Here is a 27,316-nt window from a genome sequence, read left to right as displayed (position 1 = left end):
TCTAGGGTGTCTGGGTGGCTCAGTTCGTTAACTGTCTGACTTCTGATCTTGGCTCTGGTCTCGATCTCATGGTTGTGAGTTCAAGCCCCATGTGAACTCCACTGAGTGTGGAGCCTGCTTAAAAAAAAAAAAATCAGAAAGAAATCAGACCAAACCCTTGCAGTCCCAGGCCTCAGTCCCTAGCTCCTGATGTTTGCTGCCATGGTAACCGTAACTGGAAATTCGGGCTGAGGGGTCACTAGGTGATGGCTGCCAACAGCTGATGAAGCCATGGGCCATATTCATAGAGGGCTAAGGTTCAGTCTAAGGGAGGAGCAATGGGGAGGATTGCTTCTTGCTGCTCTCAAGACCTCACCTGGAGTCTGTGTTGCTCACCAGGTGTCCCTTGGCGTGACTAGTAACACATAGAAGAAAGGGTACTCGGATGGGGTGGGGTCACACTTCTGTGTCCACATCGCCCTTGTCCTCTGCCCAGCTGGGCCGTACCGGGAAGGGAGGGCGGAGGCTGGGAGACATACCCCACTCGGTGTCCCAGAAGCACTCCTCACTCCAGTCGCTCCAGATGCCACGGTAGCCGCTGGGGGTGGGCTCGACCCTCACTCTTGCCCGGTACCTGGTAGAGGGTTCCAACGGTGGCAGCGACATGCTGTGGGCATTCTGGAGGGTTTCCGTCTTGCTCTCCTGAGGGCATAGGGGAGTGAGCAGGTGTGCTGGGGCCGAGGAAACTTGCTGGTGCGTGGGGGCAGGGCCCCAGTGTTTCTGCCTCGTCGGTCCCCAGCTGCAGGTGCATGCCCAGTCGGAGGCAGCACCCCCAGCCCCCACGGAGAGCCCTACTCCAGTGCTCACAGAAGTAGAACACTCTGGGTGGGACTGGGGACTGCGCCCCTGTGCCCTAGGACAACACCAAGGTCCAGAAATCCTGAGGACACATCATGTCCCACCTTCACTCTGAGACAACACCCCCCAACCTCCCAGCTCCTCAGGGACATCCCGGACCCCAATTATGGCCTTCCCAGGAATGCTGTGCAGCATGATTGGACCCTGGGGACCCGCTCCCAGCTCCCCCACTGACCACGCCCCTCCTGGCCTCAGTTTCCCCATTTCCAGGCTGAAGGTGTGCGGCTGGCTCCGAGGTTTCTGACTTGGGCCACGGGGAGCCCCAGGTTGTGCACTCAGGGCCCGACTCCTGGGGGTGGGCCAGAGATGGAAGCCTGGGCTGGGGCCCTGCCTGCTTTCTCAGGAGCCGCTCCGCTCTCAACGGCTGCGCGGTTGCTTCCCAGATAAAACTTCTCTGAAGAAGAGCCCCCAGTGACTTTGGAAAACCCTCCACCCAGCTTGTCTCTCTGGCCTCCGAGGCCTGACGTCTGTATCCCTTTCGCAGTTCAGTGTCCCCTAGTTCATTCTGGCCATGTCACATCACCTCTGTGAGCCTTACTTCGACCTTCACCCAGGGAGGGGACAGTGACCAGCCGACCTCACAGGGTCAGGACCACCAAGACTCAGTGGCTTCCTCTGACTGGTCACCTGCAGGGAGCCACGCACGTGGCAGGTTGGGGCTCTCCTGCGTGTTTTCTCACCCCGTCCCCCACCTCCGTATAGGCCCCTTCCTGGGCAGAGGGCCTCACCTCCCACGAGGCTGCATCCGTCTTGTACTGGACCTGGAAGGTGTGACCTATGTGTTTGTAGAACATCTCCTTTGCCGTCCAGTGCAGGGTATAGCCGTCTCTGCTTTTGGTCACGTTGACGGCTGGCTGAGCCATCTGGACTGGAGGGAGAGAGCGCTTTAGGGAACATTGTTCCTAACATGTCTCCAATGGAACGTTCCTTCCATTCCATGTTGGTCACAGGTGCTCTCTCTCACTGGGTCCAGCCCTCCTCGGGGTCCTTGCACCCCCGCTTCCCCATACTGTCCACTTGGGGCCTGAGCAGCCCTGCTCTGCACAGACGCTGAGATACACTTGTTTTGCAGGAAGGTGACCCAAAGCACGGGTTACTCCTCGCATTTAAGTAAAACCGCTAATAACTGGCCCTCTTCCGGAGCACTGACTGTTGTGGGCGCTGTCGCACCTGTGCGGTCTGCACGAGTTCTTCCACTTGATTCTAACAGCACCCCCTACGTGGTAGGTCCTAGTCACCTGCCACAGTTCACAGATGGAGAAACTCAGCCCCAGAATGACTAAGTCACTTGTCGAGGACAGGCAGCTAACAAGGGGTGGAGAAAAAGATCACAACCCAGAAGACCCCCAGAGTGACTGGTGGATTCCAACCCAGGTGACAGAGACAGATGGGCCGTGGCCTCCTGCACACAGTCAAGCCTGGGTGCCAGAGCCTGGGGCCCCGAGAAGCCGCAGGAGGCTCCTTCGCATGGGGTCCTTGCTACTTAAGAAGAACTGGGGATATGATCCTGCAAGGGAGTTACGACTCCTTTGCACGTATTCTAGCCCCGACTGAAGAAGTCGATCATAGATCAGTTATTTTGAAGATGGAAAATATCCACTGGCGGAGGATTTGGGGAATCAGAGAGAACAATCCAATCAGGGAAGGAAAGGGAAAGTTTGGTGGGGGGGGGGGGTGGCGTGGTTGGCAGGCGGGGCGCAGAGCCGCTCAGCAGGAAAGCAGAGCTAAAGGAAGCGGGGAAACAGGTGTAAAAGATGTGTTCCTGGGGGCTATCGGCTGAAGCTTCCTACGTATCATTTGCCATTGTCACTGTCATGTTGTTGCTTCCTGAGCACTCCAAGAAGAGATTCGAATGACTTTTGTTCCCTTTGCTCACTGGGCTGCGTTTTGTTGACAGAGACAACGTGGCGAGCCAGCCATCAGGAGTCGTGAGTTGATGTGGGGGACACACACGCAACAGGACCATTGCAGGAGCACCCACACTGGAGGCTGGGGGGCAAACTCACTGTTGTCCGAGCTCTTTATAAACTTCTCCTCCTCCTTCGGCCGAACGGAGACAGTGTACTGGCTGTGGTTCCCGGGGTCGGGCACTGGAATCTGGCACCGGTGCCGGACGTAGAGGCCGGGGAGCTCCTCCTTCAGCACTGGGGAGCACTCTTCCTCCCTGAGGATCACGGTGGATGTGAGGGCAGAGGGAGGCAGGGGCCACGGGAGGGGTGCGACCTCGGGAGGAGCTGTGGCTTCCGCTGGGACCCCCAGAGTCAGGGGGAGGCCTGGAGAGGGCAAGGGGGCGAGGAGGGGAGGGGAGGGGAGGGGAGGGTGGAAGGGGACACTCACCCTGCATTGGGGCTGGTCTTGTAGAAGAGGGCGAAGGACACTGAGCTGGCCACCTCAGACCTCACTTCCCAGGAGCAGCTGAGCACAGAGGCCCCGTCAAAGAAACACTGGAGGTTCTGGGGCTGGGCCTTGTCCCCTGGGAAAGGCGACAGTCCCTCATTCATTCCCTCCTGCATTCATTCCTTTGCTCTTGGGGGCCTACCAGGAGCCTCATCTCAGAGAGATCATGGGCTGGGGCACCAGAAGAGCTCGGGCTTCAACGTAGCCTGGACCTTCGAGCTGGGTGAGTGAATTCTGTGACCCTTCACACCCCCTTGGGCAAAATGGGGAGAGCATCTCGTTTCAGGGCTCAAGGCCGTGACACAGGGATGCTGGTTTGTGGCCACGGAGCACAGCACTCAGGAAGAGACAGCCGCTCATAACGCCGCTGTCACTGTCACTGAATGTGCTCCTAGCCAGGAGGTGTGCGGACGCCGCGGCCCAGGTGGAATTGGCCCAGGGAAGCGATTCTATCCACACGACACAGAAGCCTGGTGGAATGCCGCAGAATGGACTTGAGGAGCTGGACGAGCCCCCCCCCCCCCAGAAGGCCGTCGCCCCAGCTTCAGCTGTGCTACCTGTCTGCGAGTGCCAGAGGACCTCCGGGCTCCACGGGCTGGGCCGCCCCGAGAGCCCGGAGCTGGGGGCCAGATGGGTGCGTACTCGGGCCACATACGTGCTGCTGGGAATGAGGTGCTCTGGCTCCAGGACGGCCTGGGACGAGTTGACTTGGAGGGTGGAGGCCTCCTGCGGGGAGAGAAGGGCTAGTGGAGTAGACGCTGGTTGGGCCGGGTCCCTCGGCTTGGGGCGGAGCCAGCCATGGTCCTTACCTCCCAGGAGTCCTGAAGCCGCTTGTAGACCACCTCATACTCCAGGCTGGACAGCCAGTGGCTCTGGGGACCCGGAAGGGCCACCGTCCAGGTCAGAAGGAAGCGGTCCCCGGTAGTATTGATCAGAAGGTCCTTGGGCTCCGGTGCCTGCACTGCAGGAAGGGGGGACAAGGGCCCATAAGGGGCTGGACGACTGTAGGGCGGCATTTTTCGTGTGGGTAGATGGGCCCCAGGCCGAGTGCTGCGCCGACCAGCTGAGTGGCCTTGGACAAGACCCCTTGCCTCTGTGGACCTCAGGCCCTTCACCTGCAAAATTGTCTGGGTTCACTGTGAATGTGAACGAAAGCTGTGCACATATCACACAAACTCCATGAAGTGCTGGCAAGTAAGCTCCCAATGGAGCCCCCTGTCCCCACCTGTCCCCACCTGTCCCCGCGGCCCACCGTGCGGCCTATGTGGCCCCCTTCCAGCAGAGGGTGCTGTGACTCACGTTACTCCCCCTCACCCTGTCCACCTTCCTTCCCTTTCCACCTGCCCAGGGTCCTGCTCCTCTCAGAGCACAGCATAAATGTCTCCTCCTTGGATCCGCTTCTTGGATCCCCCCTCCCCCGGGCAGAATCCTTCGCTCCTTTTCCTGTCCCACCACAGCCCACTGTATGGTCCTTACAACCCTGGTGCATTTATGCATTTTCTCCTTTCTGCCTCTCTAAGTGGTCAGGAGCTCATGGGTGGCAGGATTTGGGCCTTGACCCCCTTCCCTAACCCCATGGCCTGAGATTAGTAGTTCAGGGAATTTGGGGGACAAAGTGAGTGAACGATGAATGAATACACGAATAGGGACGCCTAGGCAACCTTCAGAGACTTTTCAAGAAATCATTCCATCAGCCAACAGCAAGCATCTGTCTGCTGGGCGAGCATATTCATTCATGAATGGCCTGGCTCCTGCCTTCCTGAAGCTTCTGTGTCTGAATGCTGAGGGGTGACTTTCAAACACAAAAAAATTCCATGAGTCCAAACAAGATGTAAATGTTCTATGCTGGACGCAGAACATGGCAGCGCTGGACCCTCTAGAAAATCTTCAGGCTGGAATGGCAGATACAGGGCACCCCCTCTTTAGTCCCCCCACCCCGACACCCACAGCAGGCTCCTCAGTCCCTGAGCCTGTCAGGGCGTGGGAATCCCTTTCAGCGTGGAGTTACGGAAGCTGCTACCCAAACCTGCACCGACCGGGAACCCAAGCAAAAACCTATTCATCTGACCTGAGCGATTTTTAGTCCGCTAGCTCATTTCACAGTGGAGAATCTGGGAGAGGAAGTGTGATGTCCCAGAGCTCCACATGCGGGGGCCTCAGAGCGGGTCAGATACGCACCTGTCCCCCTGCCCGGCACCTGCCAGCCTCCCTGACTCACTGCCCAAATGGTTTGGGCTGGAAGTGACCTCCTTGCCGAACATATGCTCCAGGAGGCAAACACCACACTCCCTCCCCCATTTCTTTTTTTTGTTGTTGTTGTTGTTTTTTTGTTTTTTTGTTTTTTTGTTTTATAATGATTTTTTATTATATTATGTTAGTCACCATACAGTACACCCCCGGTTTTCGATGTAAGGCTCGATGATTCATTAGTTGTGTATAACACCCAGTGCACCATGCAATATGTGCCCTCCTTACTACCCATCACCCCTCCCCCATTTCTAAGTTGACATCTCCCCTGTGACCAGGCCACCAGCTCCATGGGGGCAGGGATGCTCACTGCTTTGCTGGGGCGTGTGGGCGCTCGACGAGAGAGCAGATGGATGGATGAAGGGCGTGTACACTCTCGCTGTGGCTTGTATGCACCCCTGCTCCGGTCCCCTGGCCATATCCCGGCTGAATTCTCATCCTCTCTCCCTGGGATGAGTGCCTTAGGTTGCATTCTGGGCCCCAGCCTCCTGCCGCCTCTCGTCCCCTGCCATCTACCCTGTGCATCACCCACGCAGCACCCTCACATTCCGATCATGTCATGTCCTTTCGATGGCTCTCCATCACCTAGCTGTTGGCCTCTAAACCCCTTTGCAGGGCACAGAAGCGTCTCCAGGTCAGGCTTCTGCCTGCACTGTCCCTCTCCTTCCTCTCACTGGCCAGCCCTTTGGAAGCTGATGCTCCTGGGATACAATGATTGAAGGTTTTCCCAACCTGCCTTGTCCTCCCGTCTCCCAGCCTTACGCTGTTTCCTCTACCACGAATGCTTTTCCTGCTCTGTTCTCCCACCTGCCCTTCGGCTCTCCCTGCAAAGCTCTTTCTTCTGGGAAGCCTGTCCTGAACCCCAACCCCCCTCCCCGAGGCTCCTCGCCCACTGCCACTCAGCACATGGCATCCACCAGTGGTTCAACTTCTGCTCTTTCCTGCCTCTCTGCATGCTCTGAGCCCCACTGGGATGGGGCCCTTTCTCATCCATCAGGCACGTTTTGAGACCCTGTTGGAAATGAATTCACCATGGCCTAACCCATCCCCTCTTGCAGGCAACAGCTTTGTGCTGCTGTGATGGAAATAGGCAGGAAGCAAAGGCCGGAGCCCCCTCTCCATCCTACGCTTGCAGGTGCACCGGGCTGCCCAGGGTTTGGGACCGAAGATGCTAAGTCAGACACAGGCTTCCTAGTGGCCTTGGGCACGTTCCTATTCTCTCGGCTCCGTTTCATTATCAGTCAAATGGAGTTAAAAAAAAAAAAAGTAGTGCAGGACACCAGGCATTATTGTAATGATTAAATAACACTGGCAGTGTTTCCCAAAAGCCAGTCATCCGTAGGATTCTTACCATGTGAATTCCAACTTTCAAAGATGATCCCTTCGAACATCTCTATTTTAGGTTCATTCTGAGCACAGATATAATTGAACTAACGAGATTGAAGTCCTGGTTATGTTTCTGTATAATATACAGTCAAATGAAGCTTAACTATTTACATAAAATGATCATTGACACCCACCCAAGAGCACTGATTGTTGGGGCCACTCAGGGAGGGCAGTGAGGCGACGACCTCCATCTCTAACGTGCAGGAAGCATGAGGCAGGTCTGGCCCCTCACTGTCACCACTGCTCAGGGGTGGCATTTTGGAAAAGTTATATAACCTCTCTGGGCTATAATCACATCATCTAAAACTGGGTTGTTGCAGACATTGGATGAGGCTAGATTGGTGATGAATGCTTTCAAGCTGTAAGGTTTCTAAGATTGAAAATAGGAAGGAGTGTTCTGGAAGGGAAGCCTTCACTGTTCGAGACGGTGGGGCAGCCAGGGCCAGGGGAGGCCATTGGCCAGGGGCTCCTCACATTGTCACTACAATGTCTCCATCAGAGGAAGACCATAGCTCTTCTCTCAAGAGACCAAACCCACCCCCAAGCCAGTGTCTCCACCCCTTGAGGACTCTCACTCCCAGGCCCTTCTGCAGGCTGGCCACCCGCGGAGGGGCCACCCCCATCCGGGGACCCCAGGCCTTACCATGCTGGGTCAGAGTAATGGTGAGCTGGGTGCCCAGAGGCCGGTCCGGTCGGAATGAGAAGTAGTCTCTGTCAGCAATGACGAAAAACTCATAGGGAATGACACATCTTCTAGACACACAGCCGGGACACGGGCGGTCTAACAAGGCAGTGTCGTTACTGAGATCACAGGACACAGGCTTTGGAGGGTCCCTGCCAGGAGAGAATGTGGTTAGCCTACAGTGAGGGAGAGTCATTCATTCAACAAATGTCACTGAGTGGCCACCATGTGTGGGGCTCTGTCCAGGGCCAGGGGGACACACGCAAAACGACTGAATAAAATATGTCCTGTTTCAAAAGGAGCAAACTTCACATAGACAAATACAGCAGGGCAGAGAAATACGGAAGCCAGAAGGGCTGGGTAGGGGTGCAATTTCAAAAAGAGGAGGCAGGGCAGGCCTCGTGGAAAAGGTGACTTTAGGGAGCCATGCACATTCTGGGGAAAGGGGAGTTCAGGTAAAGGGAACAGCAGGCGCAAAGGCCCTGGGGCAGGCACAGGCTTGGCGTGTTGCATGACTGGGCGGTTACCCAGTGTGCTTGTGGAGGAGGCTGTGAGGGTGAGAGGCAGAGGAGACCAGTAGAGCAAGGTGACAGGCAGCAGCATTTAAGAGGAATTTAAGGAATTTGGATGTCACAGCGAGTGGGGAAAATGTAGAGTTATGAGCAAAGGACTGATGTATCGTGACATATGCTTTGAAAGGCTTCCTCTAGTTGCTGGGTTGTGGATAGATTGGGTTGGGGGGAGAGTGGTAGTCTTGGAAACAGAGACCAGGTAGGAAGTTTCTGGCATATCCAAGTGGTAGGAAGTTGTGGTGATGTGAGCCTCGGCCAGATTCACATTCTATTTAAAGATGAAGTCGACCGCATTTGCTGGTGGATTAGAGGCACCGGTGCGGAAGGAAAGGGGGTAAAGGAGGTAAAGGAACATACTTCCCAGCTGTTCGGTTGGAGCCTCTAGGAGCTCCCGTTTAGCGAAGTGGGCTGTGGGGATGACCAGGAGCCGTGTTTGGGGGCAGGGCAGGAATCTGGTTTAGGACATGGGGGGCAGAAGACACCTTTCTCTAAGGACCTGTGGCGAGACAGGTGCACCTGCAGGCTTGGGGGAGGCGGGGCTGGCGAGCGTGTGAGAGTCACCAGCGCGCAGCCTCAGGCCGGGCTGGGTCTCTGCCACTGGATCCGGATATTCCAGAGTGGAGATCCAAACGTGAACTCCCGGGCATCTCACCCTTCAAGCTGGAGACAAAGGAAGGGAGCAAACAGGGAGACAGAGAAAGTGAGCTGGGGGAGACACAAGGAGAGGGGGGAGTGTGGTTGCTGGAAGCCAGGAGACGGAGGAGCTTCCCGAGGACTCCGTGGTGCTGCCCACGGTCAAAGAGGGAGGACCCGGAGACTGAGCACTGGTTTAGCAGCGGGGAGGGCTTTGGTGCCTTGGGCAGGAGCAGTCTGGGTGGCCCGATGGGGGCAGCAAAAGCCCAGGGGAGTGAGATCAGAGTAACTGGAAAGACAGTGAGGCTAGACAGCTCTTTGGAGGAGGGGGCCTTAAAGGGAGCCAGAGGATGGGCCCCGCTGGAGAAGATGGGGGTCAGGAGGCACCCCAGAGCTGCAGCGCGTGTTGGCAGGTGTAAGATGGGGGTCAGGGCGCATTCGCTCGGGGATCGGGAATGTCGAGGCACAGAGGATGTGGGGACTGTGGTGGCAGTGACATTCTTCAGCAGCAGGAGTGGGTGGGGTCCCGGGCGCAGCGTTAGACAGGTCTGGAGTAGGAATTCGCTGCAGGGAGCACCCAGGGAGGTGGCAGGAGGGTGGGTGGGCGGTGTGAGCACGGAGGGGGCCAGGGCCTCTCTTCCGGGGGCGTGTGTCTCGGTGCAGGAGGAAGCGGGCCACAGCCGAGGGGGGAGGTGGAGGTGGGCGAAGAGGGTGGAGACCGGAAGATGGGGGCTCCCAGGGGCGCGGGAGAGAGAGCTGAGTGGGGTGTGAGAAGTCGCTCCTCCCCAGGGCTGGCCTCTGCGGGGTGTCCCTGTACCTGTGATGCCAGCCATGTAATGATTTCTATTACGGTGAATTAGACTGTCCCCAGACCCCAGACGGTTCAAGGAATCTTCCCAAACGGCATATACCCCAGAGACCACGTGATGGGGAGCAAGAAAGCCCACACTCTGGAGGCGGCAGGGCCTTGGGGAGCCATGGAGGTCAGCCCCCCATCAGGCCAGACACAGGGCGCTGGTCCCCGCTCGGCCGCTCAGCTGCCCTGTGCCCGGGAGAGAGACCTCACCCCTGCAGCCTCAGTTTGCCCATCTGTGAACCGGGCATCATAGCCCTGCCCTGCCCACCACACAGTGAGGACAATGTAACGTCGACTTCTGAGGAGCAATTCTGTTCGATCGTGATGAAATAAGATCATCGCCATCACTGTCAGCAACAGCCATGTTAACGTGGAAGCCTCGTCCCCAAGCCGCGACAACAGACAGACGCCAGCACCTGGGCCTGGCAGGTGGCCTGCTGGAGCAGGAGCTCCTGGGCCCGGGGCTGGGGTCTCCCCGTCCCTGCCCTCTGTGCAGCCCCCACCCCGGCACAGCCGCACACGGCAGCGTCCCTCCCCACCCTCCGGCCCCTGGGCGCCTGTGTCACTCACTCGTTCAGCCTCCGGTAGAGAGTCAGGCTGATGAGCGGCTGGGCGCCCTGGGTGTTTGCCCACCTGCAGGTGATGAGGCTCTTGTAGTCATTGTAGCAGCTCAGGGTTTGCAGTGGGACGGTCTCTGCCCAGGGAGAGGCACAAGGGGGTCACATCTCTCCCCTGCAGATATCCCTTGTCCCCTCCCCTCCCAGCCCTTCTGGGCGGCCCAGAGCTGGGGGAAAGGGGTTTCCTAGAGGCCTACAGGCTGCTAGGCAGAGCTCCCTGGGGACCCTGAGGGGACCGGGGTTCTGTGGGTGCGAGGGCCCTGGCTGTGGACTCTCTTGTCCAGAGAGAAACACCATACTCTACTCAAGGCACAGCACATTTCCTGAGCCCCTGCTGGGCCCTGCTCCTGGCACAGGGTCTCCCTCCCACGCCACGAGGGGCACATGCATCAGACCCGGGCCCTGCCCCGGGACCCCTTGGGGCAGCCTGGGAGGAGAGGCACAGCCCCGCTCCTAAGCATCAGCATGGCAGAGCCCCGTGGCACCTCCCCACCCCCGTGTCTCCTGGTCAGCTGCAGGGCCCGGTGGCTGGGAAAGGGAATGTGGTTCTCACGGTTACCAGGGGAGCCGTGTTCTCCGGGAGCCCTTGGGGAGGGGGTTTGTGGGCCTCGGGAGCCAGAGGAACGTCCCAGCAGGGCCTCCGAGCAGGAGGAGGGTGCTGGGGCTGAAGCAGGGAGAGACCACCCATCCGAGGGCCCCCAGGAACTAGTCAAGGCCGTCAGAGGAGCAGAGTGTCTGGGTGGGGTGGGAGCAGAGATGAGGCTGGAACGGCCAGCCTGGAGGTGAGAAGCCTCGAATGCCAGGCAGAGAAGTGTGGGCAGAAGAGCCCCACAGGCAGAGATGGACTCGCAGGAGAAGAATGAGAATCCGGGAGAGGGGAGAGGGGCACCAGAGAGGGTCAGGGAGGGGGAAAAGGAGGGAGGGACAGGTCTGGGGGCTTCCTGGGGGACATGTGGCCTTGCTCAAGGACCCGCTGTGAGGAGGAGCCAGGGAAGGGGAGGAAGCAACGGAGCTCACCTTGGGCCCCTGCCACGCTGGGCCCCCAGAACAGAGCCAGCAAGACAACGGGGAGCAGCCCCCGGATCAGCACCATCTCTGGGGCAGCTCTGGACGAATGGGGGGCCGGCTCCAGTGGGTCCAGGGCTGGGCAGGGACTGGGGGTCCTCACTGGCCTGGAATCTTGGATTCTTCCTAGACTGGGGGCCAGGCCAGACCCATGTCCCCGGGTCCGGTGAATCCTCTCTCCAGGACTCTGCCTGCAGAAGAGACATCAGCTGAGAGCCGGCCCCTCCCTTCCTGTAGCCCCAGGACTTGGCCCATGTTGCAGAGCGAGCCCAGGAGTGATGCATGGGCTCCCGCACCCCCTGCCACCTCAGCGTGGCACCCAGGGCAGTCCCTTCCTCTTAGCCTCAGTGCCTAGGGCTTGACTGTGAGGGAGAGGCACTTAATGGCTTCTGCAGAAATGGGTCCCCACCTGGTCGTGCATCAGGAACTCCTGTGCAAGCCCCTGGTGACGGGAAGACCTGGGAGGGAGCCCCGGTATTTGATCTGCTCTGGGCTCCCTGAGGGCCACTGACCTGACCTGCTTAGAGCAATCACCCAGTGTGGCATCCACGGGCTCCTGCCCTGGGTGGGATCCCTCACATGCTCACACCGGGCGCGCACACACTGGGGCCTGGTGCTGTCCCGCCCTCCCTGAATTTACTGTCATCCCTCCCACACCACCCTCAGAATGCCCGTTCCCTTTTCTCTGCAGAAGGTTGGGGATTTCCTCTTTTCATTTTGTCTAGCCCTGGGAAGTACCCAGGAGAGCAGAGCAGAGGACGGCGGTTCCTTTTCTCCCTGTGAGATTGTCTGAAACTCTGAAACTTCAAGATACACACACACACACACACACACACACACACACACACACACAGAAGCAACTGTCTTCCTGGGAAAAGGACAGCTCTGGACGCAGCCGACTTGACCTTCAGCACAGGCTCTGGCCCTCCCATGCCAGCGGCCTGGGTTGACCCTCCAATGCACCCTGAACGTTGTTCTCTGCACCAGTAACGTGGGTACAAACATATGTATCTCACATGAGAAGAACCCAACGCGGTGATGTCTGTAGACCAGTTAGTCTGATAAAAGGTCAGAAAGGGGCGCCTGGGTGGCTCAGTTGGCTAAGCGTCTGACCTCGGCTCAGGTCACGATCTCAGGGACCTGGGATCAAGCCCTGAGTGGAGCCCCGAGTGGAGCCCCACGTTGAGCCCCTGAGTCGGGCTCAGCGGGGAGTCTCTTTCTCCCTCTCCCTCTGCCCCTCCCCCAGCTCGTGTATGTGCTCGCTTGCTCTCTCAAATAAATAAATAAAATCTTAAAAAAAAAAAAAAGAGGCTCAGGAAAGAAGAGTAGGTTTGTTTGGAACGGGGGAGGAGAGGATCTGCGCACTTCAGCTCCTGCAAACGGGGGCAAGGCCGTGGGGAGGGGGTAGGAGTCCATGTGGCCAGTGCAGCTCGGTTTGCCCACCTGGGGCTAGTCTATAAACCCAGAGCTTCTGTTTGGGTCTTAACACAGGTAGAAATGCTACATATGTAAAAAGAGCGATTCATCCTAAAGTAAGTTAGAGGTTTCATACAATTCCAACAAAATTTACCACGATGGTTTTTGCAGGACCTCAGAAAAAAAAATATATGTGACAGCAGTTAATGAGATTTTTAATGATGAGGAGGGTCTCCCCAGTAGCAAAATATATTACCAATATCTGGTAAGGAAAGCAGTGTGTTGCACGCACACGCACACGCACAGGATAGATCAATGGACAGACTGACCAGGCGATTCGATTCTACCCGAAAATATAATACGTGATGGAGGATTCATGAATCGACGCGAAGGGACAGATAGAAAAAGTGCTAAGATACTTAACTGTAAACACCGCCACCTAAACCTCTACCCCGCACCATCCCCAACTATCAGGTTAATTACAAATTTAAATATAAGAAGTTAAATCATATTAAACTTGCAAATCATGTGGCAGACAGCGTCAACTCCTGAGCTGTCCCCTTCCTCTTTGCTAAAAGAAACTCCGGTTTCAACTGGGCTTGGTGCTACACAGAATAAAAGATTACATTTCCTAATCTCTTCCATCGCTAAGCGTGGTCACGTCACTAAATATTGTCGAAGGAGATGGGAGTGGAAACATTGAGTGTGCCTTCCAGGAATGGCTTCTTAAAGGGAGTTGGCTGAAGTAGGAGCGCCCATATTTGCCCTCCTGCCTCTCCTGCTTCTTCCAGCCTACAACTTGGAAGTGATGGCTGGAGCTCCAGAAGCCGTTTTGGACCATAAGGTTACCTTGAGGACGGAGCCCTTTGCAACAGAAAGAGGGAAGCCTGGATCCTTCTTGTCACTGTGGAGCAACGATACCAGCCTGAGAGTGCTTACCTCTCGACAACTTTAATGTGAGAAAAAAAACAAACTTCCATATTGTTAAGCAACTGTTGTTTGGAGACCAAACAAATGCAACTGGAAACAGAAGAAAACTTCCTAGGGCTTAAAGGAGACGACAGCCCACTGAGTGAAGGGCAAGCTCCATTTTTAATAGTCCATACTGAACCACTTGCTGGTAAGCTTTTCGTCATCCAAGAATAAAAGGATACTCCTAGAAGCTTCCAGAAGGAAACAGACATTATTTGCAATGGAATAAATGTCAGGTTGGCCAGATTTTCTCACAAGTAACCCTGAACTCTAAATAGATAATGATGTCTTGAAAATACTGAGGGAAAATATGTTTAAACCTGGAATCATTGAAAAAGTCAAAGTTACGTTGATGCTCGAGGGCAGAAAAACACATTTTGGAGGTATAAGAACAAAAAAAGTTTTCAGATCTTTTCTGGGGAACACAATTACTCTAGGATGTATTTCAGGGAAAAATAATTGTCCAAGAAAGATAGTGTATGGTACTGGAATTAGTGGTGAGAAAAGAAGCCAATAAAACTTACACTAAGTAAAGAATTGTTACTTAGAAAGTGAAAATAAGTAAATTCACAATCACAATATTGAAGTAAAACGTAGATGATGTCAATGTGGGAGTTGGCTGAGATTAAGGGTGGAAAGCAGAGGAGAACCGAAAGCTCGCTAAGGAAAAGATCATGTCTTGTTTTGAGGAGCATATGTATGTTAATCACAACAAAAAGCTGATGGAAAATATACATTAAATACATGTGTTAAAAATGTAAGGGTCAAAAACCATTAAGAGTGAGAGATAAGCATGGGAGCAAAGGGCTGATAGGGAGAGGGACAGGAGGAGGGAGAGGGAGAAAAGAGAAGAGAAAAAGCAAACACCTTTTCACTCAAAACAAACACGCACACCAAAATTCCCAAGCTTGTGAAGAAATTTAATGGTAGGAATAAAAACTGGAAATGAAAAAACAACAACAAAAAAGCAAAACACAAATTCATTCCAGGCAAAAAGAATGTCATAGAGCAATCTGACAAAGACTTTTAAAAGAACCATGCATCATGGCCACATGGGGATTATTCCAGAAAGGGATGAAGAGCCACTGAGAAATCTCTTCATGATTAAAAGAAACAGACCAACAGATTAAAAGTGAAAAAAGGACCAGCTTATCTTGACAGACGCTTCTCAATATTCGATAATACAAAAGCCATTCGCGATGAAACAAAAGAACAGATGAACCTCGACAAAGGAGGCATTGAAGGGAACGCTGGCGGGGTTTCTGGGCGTCTATTACCAATCTGTAGTGACGTCAGAATCGAAAGGAAAATGTTCGTGTTCTTCTGGTCAAAGGAACAAACAGGGGAAGGCTGTCCACTACCACCATCTCCAGAGGTCAATCCTCCCTCCAATAATCTCTAAATTTGACACACTCCGAATCAAAACTCCAAAAGGATTTTTAATGTGCGTGACCAACTGATTCCAGAGGATAACAAACCCAAACATGAGAGATGGTTCTATTAGGCGGAAAAATAATGGGGCATGTAATCGTCAACAGATGGGATGGAAAACAGTAAGGAAAATAACCAACTAGGAATTTGGGAGGTAAGAGTGGCATTCCTAATCACGGAGGAAAGGATGGACTACGTACTCACAATTATGATGTTGACACAGTTAGCTGGTAATTTTTTTAAAGTTGGATTATTACTGGGGTGCCTGGGTGGCATAGCGGTTAAGCGTCTGCCTTCGGCTCAGGGCGTGATCCCGGCGTTATGGGATCGAGCCCCATATCAGGCTCCTCCGCTATGAGCCTGCTTCTTCCTCTCCCACTCCCCCTGCTTGTGTTCCCTCTCTCGCTGGCTGTCTCTATCCTGTCGAATAAATAAATAAAATCTTAAAAAAAAAAGTTGGATTATTACTTTAAGTATTACCCACCCCTCCAAATCCTAGGAGGATTAAAGATCTAGAAGTCAAAGCCAAAATGATAAAAGTGTTACAAGTATTGCCTTAACCTTAGGGGTTGAAGGAGACACCAAATCCAAAAGCATAAAGAAAAAAACAACGAAATTTGAGTTAAAAGCGACTAACACACTTTCATAGGAAACAAGATATCTTAAACATGGTAAAGGAAAAAGCCAAGTGATCGTCTGGAAACATATTTAAAACATATGTAAATGCATTGCTAATACGCCTAATAAATGAGCCATTCCTACAGTAAATATGTAAAAGGCAAAGAACCCATAAGAAAAAGGACACAACATCTCCATACGTATCATAAAAGGAGCCTGGTTGGCCAACGAGCATACGGCAAATGCATAACTTCACCCATAATCAGGGAAAGGAAAAATCCAAGCAAGAGTCAGTTCATTTTCATCCAACCATTGGACACGGTTGAAAGATTGATCATCTCCTAAAGAGAAATCGGCCTTTTGTGCAAGAGTGTGGGACTAGGTACATGTTAATTCAGCCGCTTGGAGGATGAGCGGACAATATTTATTACATTTTTAAACGCACAACCTCTTGCTTGGCAATTTCTGCTTCTAGGCATGTGGGCTGAGAAAGAAACATTGTCACAGGTGTGGAAGAATTGGAAAGAACCTAAACGGATATCAATATGGGATGGGGTAACCTGTGGTGTACCCCTACTAATAAATGTCCCTATTTCTTAGAGTTAATAAATGAGTTAAGTCTATATGTGTTATTGCGAAGCATTGTCCTAAATGTAATATTAGGTGAAAAAATAAGTCATAGAGTGATATGTATATTATAATCCCCTTTATGTACGAAGGCAAACTATATACTTGCAGCATGCTCAGGAAGATGCTTTGGAACCAGGGGACAGAGATAGCTGGCACCCGTCTTCTTTTGTGTTACAAGATTCTGGATCATTCTAACTGTTGGTAAAGCAGATACCCACGTATCCACTTAGTATTAAACCCGTCATCAGATTACTCAATAAGGATCCTGTGGCCTTGGTGGGCACGGCGGGGAGAACTGGTGACTGCGAAAAAGAGTGATCGAAAGCGAACAGGAAACGGTTCATTCTTATAAAACGATTAGAAAGCAGGAAAGATGAGACGTAGGGAAGATCAGAACCTGGTGATACGAAATTGCTATGGGGTCTTTGAAGACTAACAACTGTACATTGACAACTTGTCACTGGGGCCTGACTGGCGAGGCCCCACCTGCCCGGGCCGCGGTGGGGACCAGGGGAACCCCTGCGCCCCCACCCACAGGCCAAATGCACGCGCCGGCGCACACCCTGAGGCAGCGACCCCTAGACATCTCCCCGCCCCCACACCGACCCCCTCACTCCGGCGGCCCGCACACTTGGGCGCAGAACACCCACACCTGGGCCTGAACCCCACGAAGCAACAGAGGCTCAGGGTGGAGCATGGAGCCAAAAAAACTTTCTTCCAGCGGGAAAATAGTCCCTGCGCAGGGGACTGGGCCCTTTCTCATTTTCAGAGTGAGCCTCCAAAGCCACACCAAGCTCTAGGCCGGAGCGTGACAAAGTTCCAGGTTTCCCACTCCGCCTTCGAGTCTCTTTGCACCCCTGCACCCCCACGGACAGCCACCCCCCGCAAGCGCGCACGCGCCCTGGCTCTCCCACTCTCCTTTCTAAACCAGCGTGTCAGGGACTATTGGAGCTCTTCCCGTTCCAGAGACTAGAAGGCCGAAGCCGGGAGCAGGGAGAGGATGTTCTCACCGCCACCAACATCTTCGCGACACTTATTGGCAAAGCGAGGACGTGCGCAGGTGTGTGACTCCCAGGCCTGAGCTCTCCACTCCCCTGGCGTCCTCCCTGCTGCCAGGACAGGCGGACCCCGCGGGGGACCTCCCCTGCTCCTACAGCCCTTCACAGGACACTCAGGCCAGGTGGCAGCACTGGCTGTCACCTCGCCCCCTGGCTCCTGGAGTCCCAGAGCCACATCTGCCCACTCCACGCCCCCAGGCTCTCCTCATCCTCCGTTCCCAGCCCAGACACCCCCCAGCTCGCAAGCCCTCCCCTGAGCCTGCCCCTGAAAGCCAGACCATACCTCTTGGTGGTGGGACAGCTCAGCCTTCTTCTGCCGGAGTGTCCAGGCGACAGGGGGCCTCTCGCGCTTCCTATTTATGCTGACGTCGTCCTTAGGAAACAGAGAAGCAGAAAGAGGAAGCGACACCAGGCCAGGCCGGTTTCTGTGACTCTTCACAAGATTGCCCAGCTTCTGAGAACTGTGGACACCGAGATATTAACTTTTTTTTTTCTAGGCCTTCCTGAGTTTGCAAATGTTGTTCCTTCGGCCACAAGTACTGCTCCCTGTTCACTCCTACGCGTCTCCTCCTCCGTCAGCTTCGTGCCAAGTTGCTTCTAGCAGCCCTCCCTGAAGCCCCAGGGGATGCAGGGGGAGGTGACGGGCCCTAAACAGACAGACAGCGCCGCCCGGCGGGCTCCCACCTCTCCGACAGACAGTGCAGAGTGTGACCTTGTGCAAATCACCCAGTGGCAGCTTGTGACTTCACGGGGTCTCAGGACCCCCACCTGTTCCTCACTTACAAGGGCTGTCCAGAGAATCCAATGAAACGCTGCACGAGTTGCTCAGAGCTGGGCGCTGGGTAGCCCCCAGGTGTCAGCCTGTGTTCCTGTGATTTCCCTGGGGTCCTTCTGTCTTGCAACCCCCATACTGTCCCACAGTCCTCAATGTGCGTGGCTGTCTCTCCCCAGCGCAGCCTTGCGTGTGGCTCGAGTTTCTTGGCCCATCACCCAGCAGGTGTCCCGGCACGGAGGAGGCTCGTAGTGACCGTGTGGGGAATAGAGGAATGAGTGACTCTGAGCACAGCAGGCCTGGGGCTAAAGGCAAAGCGTGGGAGGTATGTCCTCCGGCGGAAAATGTAAGGGGGCCGCCAGACACTCGGTAATTAGGATGAATCGTATTTTAGTGTAATATTGTAAAAAAATAACACAAGAAATCCACAACAAATGAAATATGAAATTTTAAATAAAGATGCGCTCACCGGAGCTGGAGTGGGGCAGAAGGAAAAAGCGGTGCCGTCTCCTCTCCCGAGGAGAGACTTGGCGAGCAGAGAGGAGGACTCCGCCCAGGGAAGAGGGTGCAGTGGCAGGGGTGGGGATGAGGGGTGAGGGGCCCGGACCCTGTCACAAAGCCACTGGACTTCTGGCCTTCCTCCTGCCAGGAATGGCTCGGAATGGCCCACGGGGTGGGGGGAGGGGGGAGAAGCCCATGCTGGAGGGCAGAGTGGCTGCCCTGGGGGAGGACCTGGGTCCTCCCAGGCTCCTGCTCCTGTGAACTCCCTTCCTGGCAGGGAGACGTCATGCAGGGGTGCATCCAGGGCTGGAGAGGAGGGGGTCGAAGTAGTGTCCCAGACCTTTCTTCCCTCAGGCCTGGTCCCTGGGCACCGGGAGCCTAGCTGGGAGGGGAGAGGCCCTCCTGGGGGCCGCGTGAGGCTGCGTGCGCCTGCGGGCAGGAGCGCTGAGGCCTAAGGAGGCCCACGAGGACGCCGGGCTCTCCAGGCCACGGGACTTCTGCTACCAGGAGCTTGAGAAGCTCCGTCTCGTGGCCTGGAAGGGGCGTTGGACCCCCCACCCCCTTGTCCACCAAGATTGGGCAGGAGACCCACACTGGTCCTGGTTGACAAGCTGTGTGTGACTCCTAGGCCCGGCCGTAGGCGATCACAAAGCCTTCCCAGGCAGGCCCACGGGGGAGGCTGCCCTCCCACACCAGACTCGGGGCCACTGTGCCTGCTCTGAGGGGGCCTCTGAGGGAGGTGCGGCCTCCGCTGGTCATACTCGTTCACATATTTGCATCGCAGGCCCCGGGCAAAGGTCTTCTCGAGGGGCACCTGGAGGACACTTTCCCCTGCTCTGACTCACTCCCTGTTCTTTCCACTCCAAACCCTCACCCTCACCCTTGAACCCCAGCCTCCGTAAAATGGCCTTTTTTCCCCTGGTTCCCTTGACAGCAAGAGGATCCTTGCACCTTCCACTCCATTCTACACGGAAAATGGAGAAGGGGAGTCGGCGTTTTCTCTGGATGTCCAGCCCGGCTTATTACATCCACAAGGGATGGAGACATATGCACCTCTTTCCCCGGGGCCCCTGGGCCGAGCTCCTGACAGCAGGAGCTTTCATCAGAAAGCTCCTTCCTGGGGTGGGCCAAGTGCCCCCCAGCCTCCAGGCTCCCTGTGTGACCAGCACGGACGGGGAGGCATGACCAGGACTCGGCAGTGAGGTGGCCTGAACACAACATCAGATTTGAACAGTGTTCACCTTTTAAAAATAAAGTTGCCAATGATATAAAAACAAGCAAGCAACCAGACAAGCAAATAAAACAAGAAAAGTTGATGTTCTCCAGGGGGTGCCTCTGATGCGGGGGTGAGAGCCCACAGGGGAGCGGGGCGCGTGATTACTCAGCGGGGTTCTGATGAAAGGGGGCGAACAATGCGCAGATCCCACCCAGTTCCCTGGAAGCCTGCTTTTCTCGACTCTGTGATTCCTGGACAACGGCCGGCATGTTCCTCTCCTCCTGGGACTCAGGAAGTTTTGCTCATACAGTTTAAAAAAATTCTCTATTGTATTTGCATTTAATAGATTTTCCCCTCCCTCCACTTGCACTCTCTCTCTCAAAACAACAACAAAAACAACACAAAAAACCCCCAAAACTTCAGGGGTACCTGGGCAGCTCAGTCGGTTCAGTGTCTGGCTCTTGAGTTCAGCTTAGGTCATGATCTCGGGGTCATGAGATCGAGCCTCACGTCGGGTTCTATGCTGGGCATGAAGCCTGCTTGAGATTCTCTCTCCACCCCCCACCCCTGCTCCTCCTCCCAAAATATTTTCAAGTTCCATACGCTAACGTGCACCAGTCCTAAGTGTGCAGTGCATACTCATAAATCTATACACTCCTGTAACCACCACTAGATCAAATACAGAACATTCCCGGACGCCAGAAGCCCCCTTTGTGCCCCCTCCCCATCACTGCCTCTCAGGGGTCTCTGTTACTCCGATTTCTCTCCCTGTAAATTTGTAGTGCCTATTTTTTACAATCGTAAACTATATGTCACATAAAATTTGCCATTTTTACCACTTTTAAGCACACAGTTCCGCGGCATCAAGTTCATTCATACGCTGTGCGACCATCACCGCTGCCCACCTCCAGAAATTGTTCATCGTCTCCAACGGGAAGTCTGTCCCCATTCAACGATAACTCCCCATCCCCCCTCCTCCCCGCCCCCGGTGACCACCATTCTACTTTCCACCCTTAGGAATGTGACCATCCCACGTGCCTCACGTACGTACAGTCGTACAATATGTGTCCTGTTGTGACTGGCTTATCGCACTTACCGTAATGGCTTCATGGCTCATTCGCATTGTGGCATGAGTCAGAACTGCCTTCTTTTTAAGGTGAGTAGTATTCCATGGTACAGCTAAACCACATTTTACCATTTCATGTGTTGATGGCCTTTTGGGTTGTTCAGCTATTGAGAACGATGCTGCTGTGAACATGAGTGTGCAAACATTTGTTCGAGTCCCCGCTTTCAGTTCTTTTGAGAATATACCCAGAAGTGGAATGAACTGCTGATCAAATGGTACTTCCTTTTTTTTTTTTTTTTAATAACACTGTGATGAACGTCTCGGTATATCATCCCTACTGAATTTTTGGTGTCACTTTTTTTTTTCCTCAAAGATTTTCTTGCTTTATTTATTTGAGAGAGAGAGAGAGAGAAAGAGGGCTCACTCACACACGGGGGGATGGGGAGGGGCAGAAGAAGAAGCAGGCTCCCCCCTGCGTGCGGAGCCTGAGGCAGGGCTCAATCCCAGGACCCTGAGACCATGACCCGAACCAAAGCCAGACGCTTAACAGACTGAGCCACCTAGGCGCCCTCGTATGGTACTTCTGTTTAAATATATAGAATTGTTGAATCAATAGATTGTATGCCTGAAACGAATATAACACCGTATGTTAATTCTACCGGAATAAAAAAATTAAAAAAATAAAGCAGCTCTCTCAATAAATATGAAACCTTCTGATTGAGGAATCACATTGTCAGTTTAATTGGGCATGTTTTTACTTTCCCCGTGGCATATAAAGCAAAAACATGTCTTACTCTACGTGACATCTAGATTCTGTGAAACACACTATGTTATCGACAAGAACGTAACACAAATAATGACCACGGCCCGAGCGTTTTCACAATGTGGCCAGACAGTGCAGACCCCGTTCTTCACTCACACGATTTCTTCCACTCCTGACAATATCCTTTAAGTAGCCAGGATTGTCTTCCTGTTTACAGATGAAGAAATTGAGTCATAGAAAGTGAAACAAACTGAGGGCTTCAGAGGGGAGGGGGGTGGGGGAATGGGATAGGCTGGTGATGGGTAGTAAGGAGGGCACGTATCGCATGGTGCACTGGGTGTTATACGCAAGTGACGAATCATGGAACTTTACATCGGAAACTAGGTTTGGACTGTATGGTGACTAACATAATATAATAAAAAATATTATTAAAAAAAATAAATATATATCTCACTTAAAAAAAAAAAAGAAAAAAAAGAAAGTGAAATAACTTGCCAAAAGTAACATAGCCAGTTTATGGTAACGCTGCAGTATTTTTTCTTTTTACTTAAATTCCAAAACAATTCCAAAACACAGAACGTGTTAAGGACAGCACAGAGAACCTCAATACACCCTTTGCGTGAAAACCCCGTTCAAGCCTCACTGTCTTTTATAACAAAGGATCCAACCCAGGACCACGTGCCGCATGTGGACAGCACGTCTCTCTGGACTAGTAGCCCCTCTTTCCTTCTGTGAAGTCTGCAGGCCAGGAAAGAGGGGCTACTAGCTTCTCTATTGTAAAGTTAGTCCCCCACGGACCCTTTAAATCAGTAAGTATTTTGTGGAGCGATACCTTGAGACTGTGTGAAATCCCATCATCAATCTCCTTCGACCCCGGTTCAGTGAGCAGTGATGCCCCTTAATGAAATTAAATACGATCAGATTGGTCGCCCCATTAGACCGTATCGTTCCTTCCTGCCACATATCTTGACATTCCACTGTAAGAAAGATCTTCATTTTCTTCCCTTGTTTTTATTCACCTGTTCAATCAATGCAAACTTATGGATTCCTGTTTTATTGTGCATACCATCAATCACAATGATTGATTATTTGTTTCGGTGTTTTCATCCCCCCACGTTTGGCCAGGAAGAGCTCCTTCGAAGTGGCTCTCGCGTCCTTTGGACATACCCCCATCATTCCCTAGGCCGTCTTGATTTCCAGGCACCGTAAGATACTCCCGTCTTATCTTGGACTTCTGCCCCAGCTTTAGGCTCAGACATTTCTCCAAGATACGTTGACATCCTAACCCCCAGGACTTTACCTAGAAAGAGAGTCTTTACGGGAATAGCAAAGTTCAAGCGAGCTCACGAGGGTAGACCTGAATCCATTATGACTGGTGTCCTCATAAAAGGGGAATTTGGATGCAGAGACGTGCGCAGAGGGGAAAAGATGTCTAGACACACAGGGAGGGGTACAGGTACAAGCCAAGCAACACAAGGATCGGGGCCAACACCGGAAGCTAGAAGGGGCAAGCAACAGTCCTCCCCTAGGGCAGTCATGTCAGAGAGCGCATGGCCCTGCTGCCACCTGATTTTGGACTTCTAGGCTCCCGAACTAGGAGGCAACGCATTTCTGTCGTTTTGAGCCACCAGGCTCTTGTAACAGGCTCTGTTAGAGCAGCTCCAGGAAAGAAACGCCCCCTCGTTGGAGTTGTCCTGGCACCTTCCTGCCCTTATCAGGCCTCCTTAGCGACTGACTTAAAAGGAAGGAAGGGAGGGGAGGGAGTCTGGAATCAGAATTAGGATATAGGCCCAACTGTCTCCAAAGGCTGGGTTCTTAATTATTTCACTCTTTTCATAGAATAATAAGAGATGGCCAAATAAACCTATTAGCAAGCAGATCTAAATAAGTTCTATAGCAGGCGTTGGCATACAATGGCCTGCGGGCCAAATATGGATTATAGTCTGTTTTTGTTTTGCATGTGAGCTAAAAATGGCTTTAATTTTTCTAAGGGTCAGAAAAAATCAAAAGAAGAATAATATTTTGTGATGTATGGAAATTACATGAAATTCAAATTTCAAGTTTTATTGGAACACATGCTAATTCATTCATGCTTTGTCTCTGGCTGCACTCTGTTTTAATGCTGCCATGGTAGTTGGTAGTTGAAACAGAGACCTATAGCCCGCAAAGCCGTATTTACTATCTGGTCCTTTATAGAGAAAGTTTGCCAGCCCTTGTTCTGTAGTAGATGTTCAGAGCAGCCAGTGAGAGTATGAGGAAAGAAGGTGACTTTTACCTAGGGAGACAAGGGAAGGCTTCCGGGGGCAGTGATGTTGGCTCTGGGGAGTGAAGGAGGTTATAAAACTTTGACATTCAATCACTTATTTATCCATCCAACAAGCACGGAGCACCTGCTGTGTGCTAGGTAAGGGAATAGGAGGAGGAGTAACACCTAGTGCTTAACCACATGGAATTCACAATCTAGGAAGGGTGCTGTGCAAACTGAGACACCCCCTCCCCCACTACCACCACAGTGGAAGCATGTGGAGCATTGATTCATCTCCTGGGAGGTCAGAAGAGGCTCTACATTAGAGGGCTTTCCCAGAGCTGGATCTTGGAGTTTAGGGAGACTTTTTCCAGACAGAGGAAAAGGGATATCTGGGCCGCCTTCTTGGAGGTGAGGGCTTTTGCACTAGATCTCATCATCCCTGGGATCTACTCATTGATCTGACTAGCTAAGGTAAGCACCAAGCCGTCAAGAGGGCCTCCACGTAGGAGCAGGCCTACACCCCTTCTTCTAGGCTCATAGGTAGTGAGCGACACCCCAAGGTCACAGCCAGCTAGTGACTGAGTCGAGTCCAATGTTACCTCTATGACTTTGAGCACAGTAAGGGATCCCAGGAACAAATACGAAATCCTGAGCTTCTTGTAACCTTTCCTGCCCCTGGATGCCCCAGCTCCTGGGACTTTGGGAAGAAAGATGACCAAGGAAAGCTCAATGGTGGCTTGTCTCCATAGGAAACTCAGAGAGAGAAGGAGCCTTAACCCTCCCAAACTTCTGCCTCTGGCCTCCCTCGATCCCCTGCAGATCGATTTAGCACCTTCCACATTCTGTTGTAGTTGCTCTTCTCTCTCCCCCTTTTCAGCCTGACAGCCAGTCAGGAATAGGGACCATTCCATTTAATACTTATGCTGAGAAGTTGTAGATTCTCAATTAATGTCTGTTGAATGGAGTGGAACACAGTTGGATTGAATGGAGTGGACAGAATGCTATTGGATCCCATAGGAATGGTACAGGCACCAAAGATGATCTCAGTACGACACGGGTGGCCTCCCTGCCTCAACCTCAAAAGTCACAGACTCTTCCAATAGCCCCCTTTTTAAAGAGTAAATACTGAATTCCCTTTATGGGTCTTATCTGGTAATTTATCTGTAATCGTACTTTAAAAAATTTATGATATCCAAGTGGACTTCCTTCTTCTTTCTTGAGCAACTGCAACTACCAAAACCTCAGTTCATTATCTCCCCAGCACAGCCATCCCGTCCTGAAGGTCGTTCCATAAACAATGTATGTTCAGTACTTCTGACCCCCTTACCTTCCCACCTACTATTAGATCTGGATTTGTGTTAACTCTGCTCTGGCAAAAACTCGGGCTTCTGTGACGTTCAACCTGTTCCTTGTGCCACTTTCTCTTCAGGCCTTATCGTGTCTCTAAGAGCTTGCCATCAAACAGTCCTACCTTGCATTGCTCTCGGTGCTGGCCTTTTCTCGCAGGGCTGCCACGTTGCACAACTTCAGGGGACACCCAACACGTTGTGCGCTACAGGGTTGTGAGTGGTGTCTCCTGAGTTCTGCAACACGGTGACCCTGAGAGGTCCCCACAGTGAACTGTCATTACCTCTTTCAAAAAGACCATCAGTCTGGGATTTCCATTCCCCAGGACATTAGCTCTGAGCCTACTGGAGTTGTTTTAGACACTCAATGAAGCTACACTCCCAGCCTTATGTGTCACCACTCACAACTTGCCCAAACTTGATTCTTCTCTCCAAGTGCTCCCTGAAACGCATCGTGTCCAAGACCTTGAGTCATTAATTCCCATTTCTCTCCCCTGTGTTTTCAAACTGGAGAGTTTGCCTAAGCCGTACACATAATCAGGCTACTGCCATCTATAAAGACAAAACCCTCCTTTGCCCGGGCATTCTTCTCAATCCCCATCCTTCTCCTCATTCATTCATTCATTCAACCAATATTTTTGAACACCTACTGGGTGCCAACCCTTTGTTCTAGGTAGTTAGGATTTTATTGGTTAATGAAACAGACAAGGGTCTCTACCTTCAGGAGTCTCACAATCTCCCAAGGGAGATACACAATCAACAAGGAATATAACAAATTAGTAAAGGATAGAATGCATATAGTATTTTGGAAGGAGGTGAGTGATATGGAAGAAAGAAGTAGATCTGGGCAAGGGAATTGGGTGGGCATGGGGAGAGCTAGTTGCAGTATTAAATGGGATGATCAGGGTACATCTCCTCGGGCAGAGGAGACATTCACCATTTCTAAAGTGTCTTGTCTACATTCACTGTCACCACTTCTTACCTCCCACTTATTCCTCAGCCCAGGGAAATCTGCTCCCTAAACACTGCTTCTGACAAGACCAACAAAGACCTCCATATTGCCAGATGTGGGGTCACCCTCCAGCACCATGGAAGCAGAGCTTGAGACTATTCAACATGCCACGCTTGACACACGTTTGTGCCGTGGCCTCTAGGATACTACACTTTCCTGCATCCTTCTATTTCTCTTTTATCATCTCTTCTTTCTCTGCCCATCCCTTTAGTGATGGTGTTTCCAAGACCCCTCTGTGCTCCTGGCTCATCTCAAGCTGCGTTTCCCCTAGAAAGTTTCATCCACACGCACATGCTGTGAAACCCAAATCTGTTTCAACCCTGACCTCTGGAGAGATCCACAGGCTCCTTTTTGCTTATGAAGGGTGAGTCTCCTGTGCTCCTACCAGAAACTTGCTCAGCATAACTAAGTTTCAGGAATTTGGAGGGCCCCTTGGCAGAACAGGAAGAAGGCAGTGGAGGGTTTGGGTTAGGGCCTGAGGTCTGGGGTAAGAGAAGGAACAGAAGGCTTGTGGTGGGTGTAGAGGCCCTGGAAATATGGTTATAAGCCCAAAGAGAGACACCACCAGTGAGAGCTTCTTGGGCTGGGAATGGCCATTTTTGGCAGTGATGGCCTTTTCTGAGTGGACCCAACCCTGGAATCATGGCAAAAGCAGGATGCTTAGATTGCCTTGACTCTTAGCATAGGGTTAGGAGAGAGAACACCCTTCTCTGCCTGCCCTGGGTTCCTGCCCATGATTTACCTCTAGCAGCCATCTGGTAAAGGGAGCAGGTGTGACAGAGCAGACATGAAATCACATGACATACCAACATGACCAGTCATCAAGAGGCACAATGAATCAGCTCAACCCCAAGTGTCTCTCAGGCATCAAGCTATAGTTACATGTTTGTAAGAAACACCAATTTTTTTTTTTTT

At 52.6% G+C, this 27,316-nt stretch overlaps 1 protein-coding gene across 4 annotated transcripts in view; it reads right to left on the bottom strand.

Annotated features, from left to right (window-relative positions):
• Window positions 1–27,316, bottom strand: part of CSF2RB (colony stimulating factor 2 receptor subunit beta) — a 36,304-nt gene that overhangs the window by 6,056 nt on the left and 2,932 nt on the right. The window contains exons 1-10 of one of the 4 annotated variants that reach the window (XM_008705586.2): window positions 17,761–20,302; window positions 11,305–11,543; window positions 10,241–10,364; window positions 7,571–7,761; window positions 4,104–4,255; window positions 3,852–4,020; window positions 3,235–3,370; window positions 2,904–3,061; window positions 1,626–1,765; window positions 519–681 (exon numbers count right to left, since the gene is read on the bottom strand). In XM_008705586.2, the coding sequence (XP_008703808.2) occupies window positions 519–681; window positions 1,626–1,765; window positions 2,904–3,061; window positions 3,235–3,370; window positions 3,852–4,020; window positions 4,104–4,255; window positions 7,571–7,761; window positions 10,241–10,364; window positions 11,305–11,380 (1,309 nt within the window). In that variant the 5' untranslated portion in view covers window positions 11,381–11,543; window positions 17,761–20,302. Of the gene's footprint in view, window positions 1–518; window positions 682–1,625; window positions 1,766–2,903; window positions 3,062–3,234; window positions 3,371–3,851; window positions 4,021–4,103; window positions 4,256–7,570; window positions 7,762–10,240; window positions 10,365–11,304; window positions 11,544–15,371; window positions 16,208–17,760; window positions 20,303–27,316 lie in introns of those variants that run through there. The other 3 variants (XM_008705587.2, XM_040637476.1, XM_040637477.1) reach the window with 3 other exon arrangements.

The sequence above is a fragment of the Ursus maritimus genome, unplaced genomic scaffold, assembly GCF_017311325.1.
Source record: "Ursus maritimus isolate PB19 unplaced genomic scaffold, ASM1731132v1 scaffold_21, whole genome shotgun sequence".
Taxonomy (NCBI): Eukaryota; Metazoa; Chordata; class Mammalia; order Carnivora; family Ursidae; genus Ursus; species Ursus maritimus.
Note: the sequence above shows the minus strand (reverse complement) of the source record. Positions and strands in the feature narration are given on the sequence as shown.